At 59.0% G+C, this 15,218-nt stretch overlaps 2 protein-coding genes across 2 annotated transcripts; both read left to right on the top strand.

Annotated features, from left to right (window-relative positions):
• Window positions 1-237: 237 nt before the first annotated feature.
• On the top strand, window positions 238-1,014 carry BESB_048970 (uncharacterized protein; the record flags this gene model as incomplete). The annotated part of the gene is made up of 1 exon (XM_029363348.1): window positions 238-1,014. The coding sequence occupies one exon, from the start codon at window positions 238-240 to the stop codon at window positions 1,012-1,014; it is 777 nt and encodes a 258-aa protein (XP_029220714.1).
• Window positions 1,015-4,058: 3,044 nt separating this feature from the next.
• On the top strand, window positions 4,059-14,638 carry BESB_048960 (uncharacterized protein; the record flags this gene model as incomplete). The annotated part of the gene is made up of 13 exons (XM_029363347.1): window positions 4,059-4,294; window positions 4,824-5,049; window positions 6,418-6,487; window positions 7,134-7,325; window positions 7,790-7,908; window positions 8,319-8,440; window positions 9,173-9,683; window positions 10,203-10,349; window positions 10,935-12,235; window positions 12,946-12,957; window positions 13,346-13,621; window positions 14,041-14,138; window positions 14,277-14,638. The coding sequence occupies 13 exons, from the start codon at window positions 4,059-4,061 to the stop codon at window positions 14,636-14,638; spliced, it is 3,672 nt and encodes a 1,223-aa protein (XP_029220713.1).
• Between the last annotated feature and the right edge of the window lie 580 nt (window positions 14,639-15,218).

The following is a 15,218-nucleotide window of genomic DNA, read 5'->3' as shown; positions in this document are numbered from 1 at the left end:
TGGCGCTGTTTCACGTAAACGCCCGGGGAATTTCATCTTATGCTGATGGGAAGAAATCCTCTTTGACAGCTCCGTTGAGAGCGTTTTATTTCAATTTTTTCGTAAGGCGTTGTTGCCATGTAGCGTCGTCGCCGCACTTTTTCTGTGGATTGGGCACCCTTGCTCGTGGCAGTCGAAGCAGCCGTTTCCTCTGCAGAGTCGGCGCGGGTTGGCGCGCCTGAGCAGACTCCCTTCACAATGACGAACATGGCACCTTCGTCCTCTCGCGGCCGTGTGCGGTGTCTCGACTCGAGAACCGGCGTCTTCCGCAGTGTTGCAGGGCTTTTTCTGATCCTGGCTTTTGGCTATTGCATGCCTTCTCCCTGCGGTGCGGCAGCACTTCCTGAGTCAACAGAAGCGCCCGCAGCCACGATGCTCGATGACATTCTCTACCAAGTCGCCTACCCCGAGGACCCCGTGCCTCTCGTCAAGGCTGTGGGAAAGGCTGCCGTGGCGCGGGGCGCTCCACATATGGTGCCTGTCACATCGTGCGAGGTGTCGGTGATTCCCCTCGCTGCAGGTTTGTTCGAAGCGCTTACGTCTCCAGGTGTTGCCAGGGAGGAACTCTCGGCGGCCGGTGAAAGACCTCTGGGATACTGCCAGGTACATGTGACCGTGGCATTTGACCTCGGAGAGAAGGCGGAAGAAGACGTGGAACGGATTGGACGCCTGATTCTCCAAGGCCGAGCTCGCCCCCTGCTGGGCGGCAACGGTAATGCAGACGGCGAGGTGAACAGCAGCATTCGAGACCTGTGCAAAAAGACGCTCCACTCGCTACCCATTGTACGCTTTTGTGACGACAGCGCCCGAGCAGGAAACCTTGCAGCGCGTTTTTACGCGTTCGTTTTCGGTGAAGAACCGCAAGGACTGCCAAACAGAGCCCACCTTGAACTCGAAGGCATTCTCTCAGGCGAAGGGCCTGAGAACGTGTATCTTATGATCGATTCATCGTCGTGGAAGGCGTCTGAGGAGTAAATGGATGCACCGCTCAGATGACAGATTCGACGCCCGATGCTTTGTTGACTGGCCGTGTGCTAGGAGAGAGGGATACCTCCACCGTTTTATCCGTTGGAGGAGAGCTTTTGTGGACGATGACTCGCCATTCGCCATCTTCATTGACTGAAAATAAGTAAAATGTGAACACGGTTTGCTCTGGCGACACAGTGAAGGCGTACTCCATGCATTGGTGCCCAAGCTTGTTTTTTTTCCACCGTTGTTTGAAACCTACAGTAGCGGTCGCGCCCACACTTGGCATCTCGCCCCCGCACATGTATGCATGATGATGCTCAGCATTTTTGATAATTCCGGTATAAGACGTGAAACTTTCATGGTACGGGATGTGTTCCTTGACCGCGACGTTCGCCAAGCTTTATCGTGCGCGTGGCACAAGCCCTGACTTCTCAAGGCATAGGCCAATAACTGTGTGCCATGGCGCTGGTTCACCCGTTATGTATATCTAGTGACCGGCTCTTACAAAATATTGTTTGTGACGTTTCTGGTCACACCCGCGTTTATAGGTGTCACAGGCGTGAAACCTGACGAAGTTACGGTGACCACAAGAGGGTGTGAATGTCTCAAACCTTGCCTCGTCCTAGGAAGTCACGCGTTACTGCGATTTGAAATGCAGGTTCGTTCAAACTGTAGGATTTCTCGTGAGGGCATCATCGCCTTGCCGCTGTCCGTTCTCGTCGCCACGGGCTTTTTCTTTGGCAAGAATTGCTTCAGCCGCACTGCCTTTCCTGGTTGGCCGTGTCATTTCCTCCCGAACGCCTAGGCCTGCTCAGAATTTTGGTTATGCAGACAAACGGAGTTAATTTCCTAAACTGTTTAGGCCATCGCCTTCCCGTGCACAGCTAACTGGTTGAGCCCCCTCGACACACTCAACAGCTCAGTAGCGTATGCTGCTCCGTCTTCCTCACGGAAGTAAAATTGTCGGTATATTACATTGTCATTTTGCGGGCCGCGCGGGAGCCGCGGAACTTCAGCCAGTGGAGTTTGCCGCTCCACTGCCACGTTTCGCGGTCCGTAAGGCGAGGTCACAACCACAGAACGATTGCGCACCACGCAAAATACAAGATCTCACTGCTAACGAATAGATGCTGACAACCGCAAAATGCCGCTTTGTCGTTTGGTCAGATGCCCAGACTGGTGCGACGTTTCGTCATTGTGGCCTTTCAGTTGCCGCTACGCGCGATCTTGGAACATCTCTGCTACCTCTGACCGAGCGTATTACGATATACACGGCGACATTTTGAAGAACGAGTGACAGCCCTGCCCCCGAGAGGCAACTACCGTGCAACGCAACAGCGCTCTGTTGACAAGCGCAGTCGGCGTTCATTGCACTGGTGTCATACCCATACGCTGATGCCGCGACCCGGCAACCACAAGTGCCTGCTTTGTACGGAGGATGTTGTAACATCTTTGTACCGATATAGATTGGTGGTTCGGAAGTCGTTTTCCCAATAACGCAAGAAGCAAGATGTTGCACAACCTTCATTACATCGACAGGGAATGACGACGGTCTCAAACTACATGCACAAGCTACAACGTACTGACCGAGCTGAGAGGTTCCTCTGCCCAAGAGCGTTTATATCCTAGCGATGAAACTCGACTGTATGTTCCCCACCGTTCTGCGATCCGGCGAAGGAGTAGTAGAGCCAGCGCGCTCACGAATCGTGGCTGACGTGGAAGACACGAGGCAAGCGGAATGCGTCTGCAGCTCGACTGCATATTCGCTTTTATACAGCAGTGAGAACGGAAGACCCAGATCGATTTCAAAACGAAGTAGATTACCGCCAGTCCGAATGGCAGACGCTACCTTGATTCCGGCAGATGTTAGGCACTACAGGGAGGACGAAGTCCTGCTGCAGACCGCAGAATACATTCATATCCTTTTGTTCATGGAAGCTGCTTCCGGTAATTCGGCGTGTCTCCCCTTAAAACGGCGCATGCAGGCGATCCGCCGAAACGCGGCTTTGCCGTCTTGGAATCCCTACTCTACGCGTCCGGCCTGGGCGTGCTGCAGCGACTGCTGGATTTCAACGTGATGACTTCCCTCCCCTGCATCTGTTCGTAATCACGAGGGTTCTGATGCACCGCCTCCGGATTCTTCCACAGAATACGCGGTGCACACGACGAACACTTGAGTGCTTTGTTCTGCCACAAAGTGCGGGAGTGCTAACCCGTCGGTGGTCTACGGCGCATGCGCCTGCAGAGCCGAAAGAAACGCGATATTCACTATGCATCGGAGCACCTTTCGCTGCGACCTTGTGAAGCGCTCTTCTTGCTTTAGTGTGAGGTCTTCTCCTGAGGCGATAGTGCGTGCCACCGGCACACCGCCTTTTGCTGTGGAGAATTCGTATTCAGAGGGGGGGCCTCCTGCTCATAAGCCGGTGCGTCTGTTCGCAAGTATTCCCGAGACACGGGCGTCTGTGAGCTCAGCCCGTATGGTCCACAGACCAGCCTTGATGTCAAGGAAGTTTGCGGCCGCGAGAGAATGGAAAGTGTTCCTGAGAGGGGACAACCGAACGGTTTTTCAGGAAAACAGCAGTAACTTCGCTGCCTGAACAAAACGATACAATAAATATCTACCACTCCAAAAGTATATCAAAGCGCTCCAAGCCGGCGGAGACCACAAAAGTCTTGATACCATGTAGGTTTCTCTTGCAAAGTCGATAGTCGTTCTTTGACAGGAAAGTCTGCACCAATCGTAGGCACGAGCCTCCTTCCCTGCGGGAGCATAGGTCACTGTCCCGGCGACAGGATTTACGGTAACCTTTCGTTTGGTACTGTTCCGCAATTTGCAGTCAACTGAGTGATCTGTGAAGTCCCGTTCCTGCAAATGCACACCTGGAATTAGTAAAAGACGTCTAAAAGAGACAGGAGGGAGTCGTGCAACCCTGCCTTGCGGCGTTTTCTGACGGAGACAGTCAATACGACGTGTGAGCCATTGGCATCCATTGGCATCGGGAGTCCAGCACGCAGCGCTCGCATTGTCCCCAGCTGGCAGCAAATCGATCATGAATCGCCTGTTGGAGATTCATCCCGAGGAGAAAGGCATCGTGGTTTCCAAGACGAAGCTGATCGTCGTCAATGGAGGTGCCTGCGACTTCTACACCATCAGTCTGGGCGAACGCATCGAGACACCAGTGGTGATCTCGATTCGTGCCACCTTTGGCGAAGTTGCAGTGACGCCAGACACCCTTCAGATTAAGCCGGAAGACTACGACCAGCCCAGACGGATTGTCGTCGTCGGGTGCGTGTTCCATCGAAAACTCTGACATGAACACACTCATGCTCTACAGATGCACACCATGAAGGCTAGCCATTCAACAATTTGACCTCCAGAGACTCTTCCGTGACACCACCCACATATCTCGTGGCGGTCAACACAACTCGCGCTTCGGTGCACGGAGTCATCGCTAAACATTCGCTTCCAACGGGGTAGCTTGTTTGTGACGTTTTCAGCACGTTGCAAATATCAGCGTTTGCACGCGTCGAAGGACTTCAACAGAATTTCTACAGCTGCTTCGACAGTTCTTCCGAAGTCCACGTCGCATGACCTGCATGCCGTCACATCTGGCGGATTTTGAGGAAAGCTCCGCTGAGGAAAGCTCCCCTGAGGAAAGCTCCGCTGAGGGAAACTCTACGTTACAGTCGCGATGCTTCTCGGAGTTCGTGCGTGTGAGAAAGGGCAGGCTGTTTTCTCACGTTTACTCGATGGCATGTAGCCGCCGCACGAACAGCAGATGCATTTGCTCGGCGTCGTTTTGTTGTGCGAACAGCGGGAAGAATCGAGATGTTGCGGACTCCACTGGGGAGGACAGCAGCAAGACAGAACTCCTCCACTACGTGACGAGCCGGACGCCGGCCTACGACGGGTTTGCGTTCCGCCTAACCGTCATCCTAGTTCCAACCAGCGGCGCGATTTTGAGGTCGTTTGGCACGAATCTGCATTTCCAGCTGGCCCACGAAAACACAAACAAGAAAAGTCAGACGAACCCGCAAAAAGTGAGACGAACTTCTCCCCACTGTGGCCGCTGCGTCCCTGCCACGCTTGCTTCTCTCCACGACTCCAGAGACTCGAAAACACCGAGCAGGACACCTGGGCCTCAAATTGGCGGTTGGCGATGGCAGCAAACCCTAAACGCTCTACCCACATGCTCAGCCTGCCCATGACGGTTTTCGAGTGCAGCGCCCGCTATCTCTTACGGTTGGTCTGACTCGCGCGCAACGTGTGTGTGACTGGCGCTCTATCGTGACTCTTAATAAAGCCCCAGGCTCCATGCAACACCCCTGTTTCATGAAAAGAAATTGCAGTGCAGGCTGGCTTCTCCACGGACGGCGGTCCTGAGGGTCGCGGTGAGGCAGTACAATCTCCAGTTTTTTTTTTGCCTTTATTCAACACTAGAGTCCTTCTCCTCGTTCAAACCAGCGGCACTGCGCGTCCCGAGGCTGCCGGTGCTCCCTTGCTTCCTCTAACTTGAAAGCTGTGGAATCCGCTCCTCTCGCTTCTTGGGCGAGGCATGTGTGGAGCGCACGCGGCCTCGCCTTGAGCCGGCTGGCTGAACTGCTCTCGCTTCGCGTGTGCGACGCTGCGCGTCTGCAGATCTGCGGTCTTCCGGCGAAAACGACCGTCCCACAGATCTCGAGTGGGGCCCGCCACACGTGTGCTGTCCTGCAAGATGGCACGCTGTATGGCTGGGGCGACGGCAGCGCAGGCCAGCTGGCGCTGCCGCTCACCCCTGCGGGCGCGGCGCGCGGCGGCGAGACTCGAACAGTCTGGAGACTTTCTGCGAGCGGCCGCAGCGCGAGCGTCCAGACGGCGGGGCGAGCCTCGGCGCTGGCGGTCACAAGGACAGGCAGTCTGGCGCCCGTCCTCGGGGGGCGAAGCGACGCAGGCGACCCTTCTTCGCCGCGAAAAGCTCAGGCCCTCGGCGCAGGGCTTGCCCCCGGCTCGCCTCGCGGGCGCGCGGGAGCAAGCGGCCTCGTCCTCGTACCGACGCCGCGAATCATCTCCGCTCTGGAGGGCGAATTCGTTGTGCAGGTAAACGCGAAAGGGCGCGAAACAGGCAAAGAGGGGTATCGGATGGTGTTCCTTCTGCCTGGGGAAGATGCGCGCACGCTGCTCCCGGCATATGAGGAGGCGCGAAGCCGCACGCACGCGCTGCGGACGCAAAACAGACACTGAAAACTCACCCGTGAGGCAACGCCGCCCGTATGCGCCTCGGGGCTTTGCAAACAAAACTGCTGTTCGCCTGCACATGCCCAGGCTTATAAAGCTGCCGGCACAAGCGTGGCGCCCTCATCTCCCCCCCGCCTTGTTTGCATTCGACGCCCCACTGCTTCTCATCTCTGCATTGACTTCTGTCTCACCAGGTCGGCTGCGGAGAGGCGCACACGCTGATTTTGACCTCGCAAGGCAACATGTACGCGTTTGGCGCCGCGCGTAAGCATCGACGCCGCCGAGGCAGCGAGTGTGCATGGCTTTCAAGCCACGTCCTCCGTGCCTCCCCTGGGGGCGGCAGCGTCGCAGACTCCACACGTCTGGAATCGTAACTCGCAGTCACGGGCCTTCACACGAGCTCCGAGATGTCGGGGCTGTCTCTGATAGCGAAATGCAAACGCTCCTCAGGCAGGGGGGGGTGGTGTGTCGCCTGCGAGGCTGCGCGTAGCCTCACGCAGCGGCAGGTCGGTGCTGGAGAAAAGCCTTATTGAGCCTCTCGGTGTTCGTGTGTCGACGTCTTCCCTAGGCAGCCGTGCCTCTGGGCTTCGCTTCGGAGACGCAGATCCGGCCTCAGTGCCAGTTTCATAACTCCCCACTGGAGCAGCACAGCCCCCTCCACAGAAACCCCCAGCGCTGTGGTGGGGGGGACTTTGACGAGTTGAGATCTACGCACTCATCCGCTGCTGCGTGTGCCGCAGTCCGTGCCTCCCCCCCGATGTCACTTCACGCAGGGCGAATTGCACGTTTCGTGGCGCCAAACACACTGCTGCGTCGGAAGTCGACGCGCGCCGCCTTCGGCACACGAGCTATCGACTCCATGCTCGCTCTCGTCCGCGTTTTTGTCTTTTCTGGGACGGTCGCTGAGCAGAGAACGGGCGACTCGGCATTCCGCGGCCTGCGGACCTGCTTGACTCGCCTCGCGGAAAGCAAGGCGCCGCCGCACTCCTCAGCTTCCGCTGCAAAGGCGGGCTGCTCGCGAACTACTCCGTGCCGCAGCTCATCACCGGAGTCCCCAAAGTCCGCGTCATCAGCGTCGGCGCCGCCTTCAGCGCCTGCATAGGTCAGCGGGAGACCCCGATCCTGCCGCAGAGAGACCTTGGCTGCTCGAACTCCCCGCGAGGCGCGCGATCGCGAGGCGTGCGATATCGAGGCGCTGTGTATCGTGTGCTGTAGCGGGTCCGCACCGCCCGACTCTCCTGCCTGAGTCGCCACCTTAGGCGGGGAGGCGCGCATGCGCGACCTGACGGCCGACACGCCTCACCTGTGGGAAATCCAAGAATAAGCGCTCACTATAAAGCGCCCCTCGAGCAAACGCATACTCACATTACGGCATTTCGAGAGCTCTCACCGTTCCACGTCGTCGCCTGGTGCGTTCCCTCCCTCCCTGCCGCGAGCTGATAGACTGCCTGCCCGCGCTGTCTCTTGCTTGAGCCGCCGCCGTCTGGCGAGCAGACCCCGCTGTGCGCGCCAGCCATGGATGTTCGTCCTCGCGTCCGCATCTCGTGGAGACATGTGTGTCCGCAGACGAGCGAGACTGTCTCTACACGTGGGGCTCGAACGCGGCCGGTCAGCTGGGCCACGGGCACACCGAGGACGTCTGGCAGCCGAAGAAAGTTGAATTTGTCAGAACGCCGCTTCTGCAGGTGCGAGGCCTCCCGCGGCGCCCTGAGTGCTGCCGGAGACGGAGGGACTGTCGGTTTTGTGGACAGCCCTCCTGAGACCAGACATACTCCCGTCGCCTCATCGCCCGACTCGGCGAGAGGGAGGGTAGCGGGAGAGGCCCATAAATACGCGGGATTGCGCTGTAGCCTCCTTATCCTTTTATGGACGAAAAAGCTCGCAGTCAGCGGTTGTAAACAGGAAATATTCGAAGAGGCCGCATCAGAAGGGAGCGGCACTTGTGCGTACTGCGCGCTGTGTGCCCCGGACGCTCGCCAGACGCTCGCGGAGGAGGCGGCACGTTTCCTACGCCCCTACACTTTTCTTCTTGAACAGATACAGATATCTTTGACGCAAGTCGCGTCGCCGTTTCTCTCGACCAACTGCGTCTCAGGCGAGCTGCGGAAAAAACCACCTCCTCCTTCTGACCTACGACGGCCACGTGTACGCGACTGGCGAGGGCGGCGAGGGGCGCCTGGGCCTCGGAGACACCCACAGCCGCCGTGCCTTTGAGCGGTGAGACAGATAAGGTGAAGATGCAGGCCGTGTTTTCTCTCCCCGATGAAGTCTACACACACCTGCCGGCACGCTTCCGCCGCAGAAGCCGTGGTCAGGCTCTTGGTCGCCTCAGTGCCATCTCGTAGATCGTTCAGGCCTCGGCGTGTCGCGCCACGCCTCGAATCAGAGAGACTCCTGAATGGAACCTTTCGGCACTTGCCGCTTACCCTTCGTCACTGCGACGCCTATCGGGCAGGCACAGGCGGCCCCAAGTCGTGGAGACTCCTCTGGAGCGATTTGAGGAGAAAAATCCCTTCGGTCACAGTGCCCTCATTCCAGCAGCGCTGCGCTTCGCACTTTAGCAAGTGTTCACGCATGCGTCCAGATCGTTTAGATCTAGTCGCGCCTCGGCTTTATTGCCCGTTGTCTGCGTGCGTCGCTTTTTCTCTCTCGCGCGGCCCTGGGCTCTTCTCTGCGTCTCCTTCGTCTCCTTGCTCTGCTCCTCGCTCTCCTCTCCTCCCTCTGCGTCCAGCGTCCCTCCTCGTGTCCCCGTTTCTCGGACTTTGGCACCTTTCTTCCTCATATGATACCCTCGGCCTTCTGCTGCTCGCCTCTCCTGCTTTGCTTGACTGCCCGTCTTGAGCGCCCTCTAGCGCTTGCTCGCTACCGCGAGTGTTGCCTGTGCATGGTCTCTAATCGCCTCGCCCTTTTTCTTCCTCCCGCTTTCCCGCCCCCTCTGCGCACTCGCAGGATTAAAGCCCTGCCGCCTGCACGGTACATCTGCGCGGGCGGCAGCCACTCGGCGGCCCTCGACTCGGCGCTGCGCGTGTGGATGTGGGGAAGCAACTGCTGCGGGCAGCTCGGCTTGGCAGACTGGCAACCCTCCGCGGCCTTCACGGCAGCCTCGGTGGTCGCCGACGCGGCGAGGGTCCACGGGAAGGCCGCGGGCGCCGGCGCGGACACGACGCCTGCACTTGCCAAGGGTCGCGCGCCGGGGGCCAGCGCCGCGGCGCAACGCAGCAGCGCGGGAGGCGAGAGCCGAAACTCCTTCTATCCAGAGGAGGCGAACCGCTCAGAGGGGGCGGCAAAGCGCCTCGCGCACGCCCATGCAGGGGCGGCACCTGGCGCTGCCGGGAGGCGATCGGACGCGGCGAAGGCCGGGCACTGTGAGAGCTGGCGACGCCGCGGAGAGTCGCGGGAGTCCATCCTCACAGCCTACTCGCTCTCGGAGGGGTACGAAAGCGTCTCCGTGAAGCCGCAGGTGCGCACCAGCGTTAGCTAGAGACATACACGCCGCCGATCCTCCTGTGGATCGCGGCGGAAAGCCTCAAAAGAACTGACAGCACACACAAAAACGGAGCGTGCCGCAGGCTGAAGCTGCGGAGTTGGGCGGCCCAGAGACACGGCAACCCTAACTCGTAGCGCCCTCAAACACACTTCGAGCGGAGACATGCCAGTCGCGATAGCTTAAAACAAAAGTTCTAGAACCTTGGCTGTGGTGCGGTCTGCTGGCCTCTATCGGGCCTCGAACAACTTGAGAAGCCCTGCCGGGCTCGCGTCAACGCGGGGGCAGATATTGCGCTTCACGTTCATTCCTGCAACAGAAGACGCTCCCTTGGTACGCAAGTCTCGCGCGCGAGAAAATTGTGCACGCTTTCCCTCCTGCTGTCTCCGCCACCGACTCGCCAGAAGGCCTCCGTGACCATCCCATCTTCCCTTCCCCCCCGCCCTCCTCCCGTGCATTCGTCGTCTCTCGTCGCGCTTGCCTTTCTCGCCGCAGATCGTGGAGTTTCTGCGCGGGAAGCAGGTCGTGGGCATCGCGTTGGGCTCCCTCTACTCGATTGCTGTGACGCTGCGCGGCTTCGTGTACGCCTGGGGGAGCCACGAGCTGGGGCAGCTCGGCCTTCCTGACAGACTCGATAACCAAGTGAGACGCGAGCAGGCCGCTCGCTCCGCTCCGCGTCTCCGCGCAAATGCTTCCCCAGCTTCAGGATAGACTCATCGAGAAAAGCCGAGTCTTGCTCCCTTTCTACAATATACATATGCATGTTTGTACACGTGTAGTAGTATATATCAATACTTGAAGCATATACATACATTTAATATAAGCGCCTTGGGAGACAGGAGGAGCATTACTCCGCTGGAGTGGGAGACGACAAGGCTCACGGGTCACTGTGCCACCTTCGGCTCTCGCGTGTCCCATAAACATGCAAGGAAGACTGTTGCAGGCAGACTTGTCGCCATGAGCGCCTTTTCTCCGCCCCTCGACACACTCGTCTGTCAGTGCGGCTCATGGACGTTTCTTAACTACGTCAAACACGCTGAGTTGCGTCACACGGAAAGGGCGCAGCATTCTCACGAGGCAAATCGTCTTCTCGCGAATTCGTCCACGAAGGCAGGCGACATCGGATGCCTCCTCCGCGGAGCCTCGTCCCTCGTGGGTGTCCTCCTCCTGTGTCTGTGTAGTATCTTCTTCCCTCCTTTGCCTCGGTTTTCTCTCGTTTGTCTGCAGCCCCTGCCGGTCCTGGTGCCCGCGTTCCTGTTTTCACCGGCGGTGCAGGTGTTTGCGAGTCCGTGCAGCAACTGCAGCTTTGTGGCCTCCGCGTCAGACGTTCTGAATCCGTTTCTCTCAGTCTCGGTGTCGAACTCGCCGCTAGGGGGGGGGCCATGCACACCCGTGTCGGCCGCGAGCCAGCGCCGGAGTCCCTCGCCCTTTCCACTGCGTTCGAGTTCTGCGGAGAGCCGCGCTTTCCACGCCTCCTCCTCTTTTCGTTCTCTCTCTGCAAAGTCTGATGCGCGTGAAGAAGGCCACGGAGGAGGCAGCGGCCTCGGAGAACCCCCCGAAACTGCTTTCTTCTCGTCCTCGCGAAGCTACACAGCGTCGCTCGCTTCTGCGTCTCCCTGCTCCGCCTCGATGCGCCGCGGAGTACGTACACCCGGAGAGAGCCCTCCTTCCGCACTTGCGAGTTCGCTTTCCCCCGGCAACGCGGCCTCAGCCTCCTCTTTCTCCTCCTTCTCCCCTCCGCCGCCTGGGGCGTCTCGGCGGGGCGGGAAGCGAAAGGGCGACGAGGCCGAGGCGAGGCCAGGGGCGTTGGAGAGACAGCGGAGACCAAGTCCGCGCTCGCCACGAGGCGGCAGTCTTCGCCGCAAGCCCGCGTCCCGCTCGCTGTCGCCGAGTGCGCGAGCGGAGGCCTCTCGCAGCGCCTCGCCACCGCCAGGCCGGAGAGGGCGGCAAGCCGAAGGCGACGGAGGCGTGCCGGTGGGGAAGTCACGCGGCGCAATGGCGAGGCGCGGGAACGGAGACCGCAGGGCGGCGAGCGGCGGCCGCACGCCGCCTCCTTTCCCGCCCTCGCCTCGTCTCGGGCGCGGGCGCGGGTCGGCAGGTCGCCAAACCACCTCCGAGAGCGCCGAGGAGAGTGCGACTGAGAAGGGCGAGAGACAGAGCGAGGGCGTTGCGGCCGCGGGGGGGGCTAGGAGCATCCCGTGCGCCCGGTACTCGCGGCTGCCCTCCGCCCGCAGGCCGAGAGAGAGGGGCGGCAGGGGGCGGGGCGGCCGCGAGGCGCCGGAAGAGAACGCGAGCGCCGGCGAAGAGGCGGATTTCCTGTCCGCAGACTCCGAGAGCGGCGCGGGCGACGCCGAGGTGGGGAAGAGCGGCCGCGAGGGAGCCAGAAGGAAGCGCGCCCCGAAGATAAAAAAGAGGACGCGACGCGAGGAGGAGGCCGCGGCCGCCTCGCTGCGAATCGCAGAAAATAGACGCGTCGGGCACGCCAGCTGCACCGGCGGGTCACTGGCGCCAAAAAACGCGCAACTCACGTGAGGATGCATAGCGACATCGGCGGCGCATCGTGGAGCGGACACCGATACACAGCAAGAAAGAGGAGAGAGAGAGAATTCAGCAGCGCGTTCAGAAGGCCAGCAGCTAGAAAACAAGGAATACCGCCACGCACCTGCAGCACCCCCGCCGAGGGCACACGATAGAGCGCACACACAAGACACACCTACAGATGCGCAGAGTTTTCTGCCGCACGTCGCCAGGTCTGGACACACAAGCACTACTGCGCCGGTGTTCGTACCCATCCCCCGGTGCACGCAAGAGACTACACAGAAGAGGTCTCGGCTGAGTAAAGCGTAGAAGGAACGCACAGAAGGCTCCATTTGAGGGGGGGAGAGATTCCTGTTTCTACTTTTATAAGCGGCGCGCCTCAGGACGAGACACACGAGAGCAACGAAGCCCTAAGTGACACACGCACGCGCGACGACGACGAACTGAAGCACAGCTCCAGTCACACACTTCTCCCTCTGGAATGGGACTCGCCTCTGCTTCTCATGCGCGACGATTTCAAGTCAATCACTGGAATATACTTCCTAAGCCTCTCTCCCTCTCAGTTGCCAGTGTTGTCAACATCTGATTTGAGAGGCAGCAGGCTCTGTCTGCGCATCACGCGTACCCACGAATGAACTCACATGCGTGGAACCACCTGAGGCGGCTCTGTTGTCTCTCTGTCTGCGGCGCTTCTTTGCAGCCTCAGCGACCAGTAAGTTCCCAGAAGTAATCATCTCTTCGCTCGCCCCTCGCGCTGTTTGCTCTCTGCACGCGTTCGATCTCGCTTCCCAGGCTCGGGTGTTAATGCGCCCTCAGAACTCGAATCCGCCTCTCTCACTCGACGTAAAGGCTGCCCTTCCTCATGTGCAGCTCCTCTTGCGAATCCGCACCTTTTCTGGTCGGCCGCGCGCCCAGCCGGGAGAGGCCTCTGTCGCCATTCGACTGCCGGGCGCCTCCTCTTGTGTTTAGCGCGTCCGGACTCCTCGCTTGCGTCGCGGGGTTTCTCGCTTGTTCCGGATTGATTCTTGGCGAACGGGCGTCTAAAGAGGCCTTCGCGCCCTCGACTCCATCGCCCCCTCGTCTGTGGGTGGACTAAGCAGGTTCGGGAGCTGGTACGGGCGCCTCGTAGAACGAGAAGACGAAGAGCGCCGCGCGGCGGATCTCCGCTACCGCCTGCGGAGAGGCGAGGAGCGAATGAAAATGTTTAGAAAACAAGCGGCGGCTCGCCGCGAGCAGTCACTGCCAGGGCCTTCTTCCTTCGTGTCGCCCGCCGGATCGCCCGCTGCCGCGGCGCACCCCTCGTCTGCGTGTTCCCTGGCGTCGTCGTTCTCTTCTGCGTTTCCGCCGAAAGACGAAGCGCAGATTATGAAACCGCCGTGAGCGAAAAAAGGATCAAGCTCGAACTGGCGCGCGAGGGAAACAGCTGACGCGTGAGGCGTGTATGAAACCATGCAGGCGCAGCGCGAAGTCTATCCATGAAGCTATGCATTTTTTCAGGAATACCTTCCTCCGCTACGCAAAAATATAATTTCGCAGTTGGAGCCAATGGCACTCTTTTCGTGTCACGATTGTTTTATGTCTGGTATATCCCCACCCTCTCGTCAGCGTGAAAGAAACCCGCCCTCTCTCCTTCTACCTCCCGCTACTGAATACGAAAGCCTATCATCCACTGCCTAAACCCAGACACACCCACATATGCATACATATAGATATATATTTTTGTGTGTAGGTACATATGCTGGATTCTAGCAAGCTCTGAAATTCTTCCTTTGTGGGATGACGTATGTTTGAGCAGCGGGAACGACTCAGAGGAACTCGAGACTCCTGCCTCTGCGCCGATGATGCTCTCTTTGCCGCGCTCGCCGCGCAGATCAGTCGAGCGGGGGCCTGAAGGTGAGTTAGGCTTTCGACCGCGGCACTAGTAGATATCGAAACCCGAGACTCAAAAATTTCACTGGAGTCTCAACGCCTCACACCCCACTGGGTTGTCGCCTGGGTTCGCTCGTCTGTCACGCTTTGTACTCTATATAGGAGCGCCTCCCTCGCGTCTCGCGAAGCAAAACCGGAGGGATTCACTCGCAGAAATCGGCTCCATGTGCCGCGGGGCCAAGGCGTCTGTACAGCGCGGAGACAGGCCCGAGCAGACACAGCGATTCTGCACGCTTTTCTCCGCCGCCTGCCGTAAACGCCCTGTGACGGGGTTTCAGCTTCTAGAGCCTGTTTGGACCTCTGGCGAAGACCCTGCTGGCGGCGAAAACGCGCAGGACGTCTGCGTCGATCTCGCGTCCATCGACTTCCTGGCACCCGCCTACTGGCCAGTGCGTGGAGAGGCGCAGCTGGAAGCAGAAGCACATGCTCTCGCTTCTGATGCCACACAGAACCAGGAGTGTTGACAAAGACACCTCTTCCACCCACGCCTGCGAATGGGTTCTACGATATGACATACACATCCACATATATACATATACTTACACGGATGCAGGCGAACATATATATATGAATGTATGTGTACCCTTATCGACACATGTATATATGAATACCGGATGGCGCACGAGCGTCATAGCAGTAGGAGAACCCGGACAGCGTCTCGCTTCTTCTGTAGGGCAGACGAATGTGGGATGCAGGCAGGAAACCGCTTACGCACACACGCATACAGACACATTTACTTGCTTATATCTTATACGCACAATGGAATCTGCGTCACCGTTTGTGCGCACATGAACTATGGACTGTGTGCCACTGTAAAGTGTGTACTGTTTCTTGTCACGGCGTTTTTTTTTCTTTGAAAGGAAGCACTGGAGACGGCGGCCGCAGCCGCTTGCCTGCCTCTTTCCACGCGCGAAGCGGCGCGTGCGCGTGCCCTCGAACCGAGCGCCTGGGGCGCCTTGGCGCATGCCGAAAAGCAGAGGAAGAAGACACCTCTGACTTTCGCGTCCGCAACGACACAAGACCTGGCGTTCCTTCTCCCCTGGA

The sequence above is a fragment of the Besnoitia besnoiti genome, chromosome III (assembly GCF_002563875.1).
Source record: "Besnoitia besnoiti strain Bb-Ger1 chromosome III, whole genome shotgun sequence".
Lineage (NCBI taxonomy): Eukaryota > Apicomplexa > Conoidasida > Eucoccidiorida > Sarcocystidae > Besnoitia > Besnoitia besnoiti.
The sequence above is the reverse complement of the archived record's forward strand: the minus strand, read 5'-3'. Positions and strand labels throughout refer to the sequence as shown.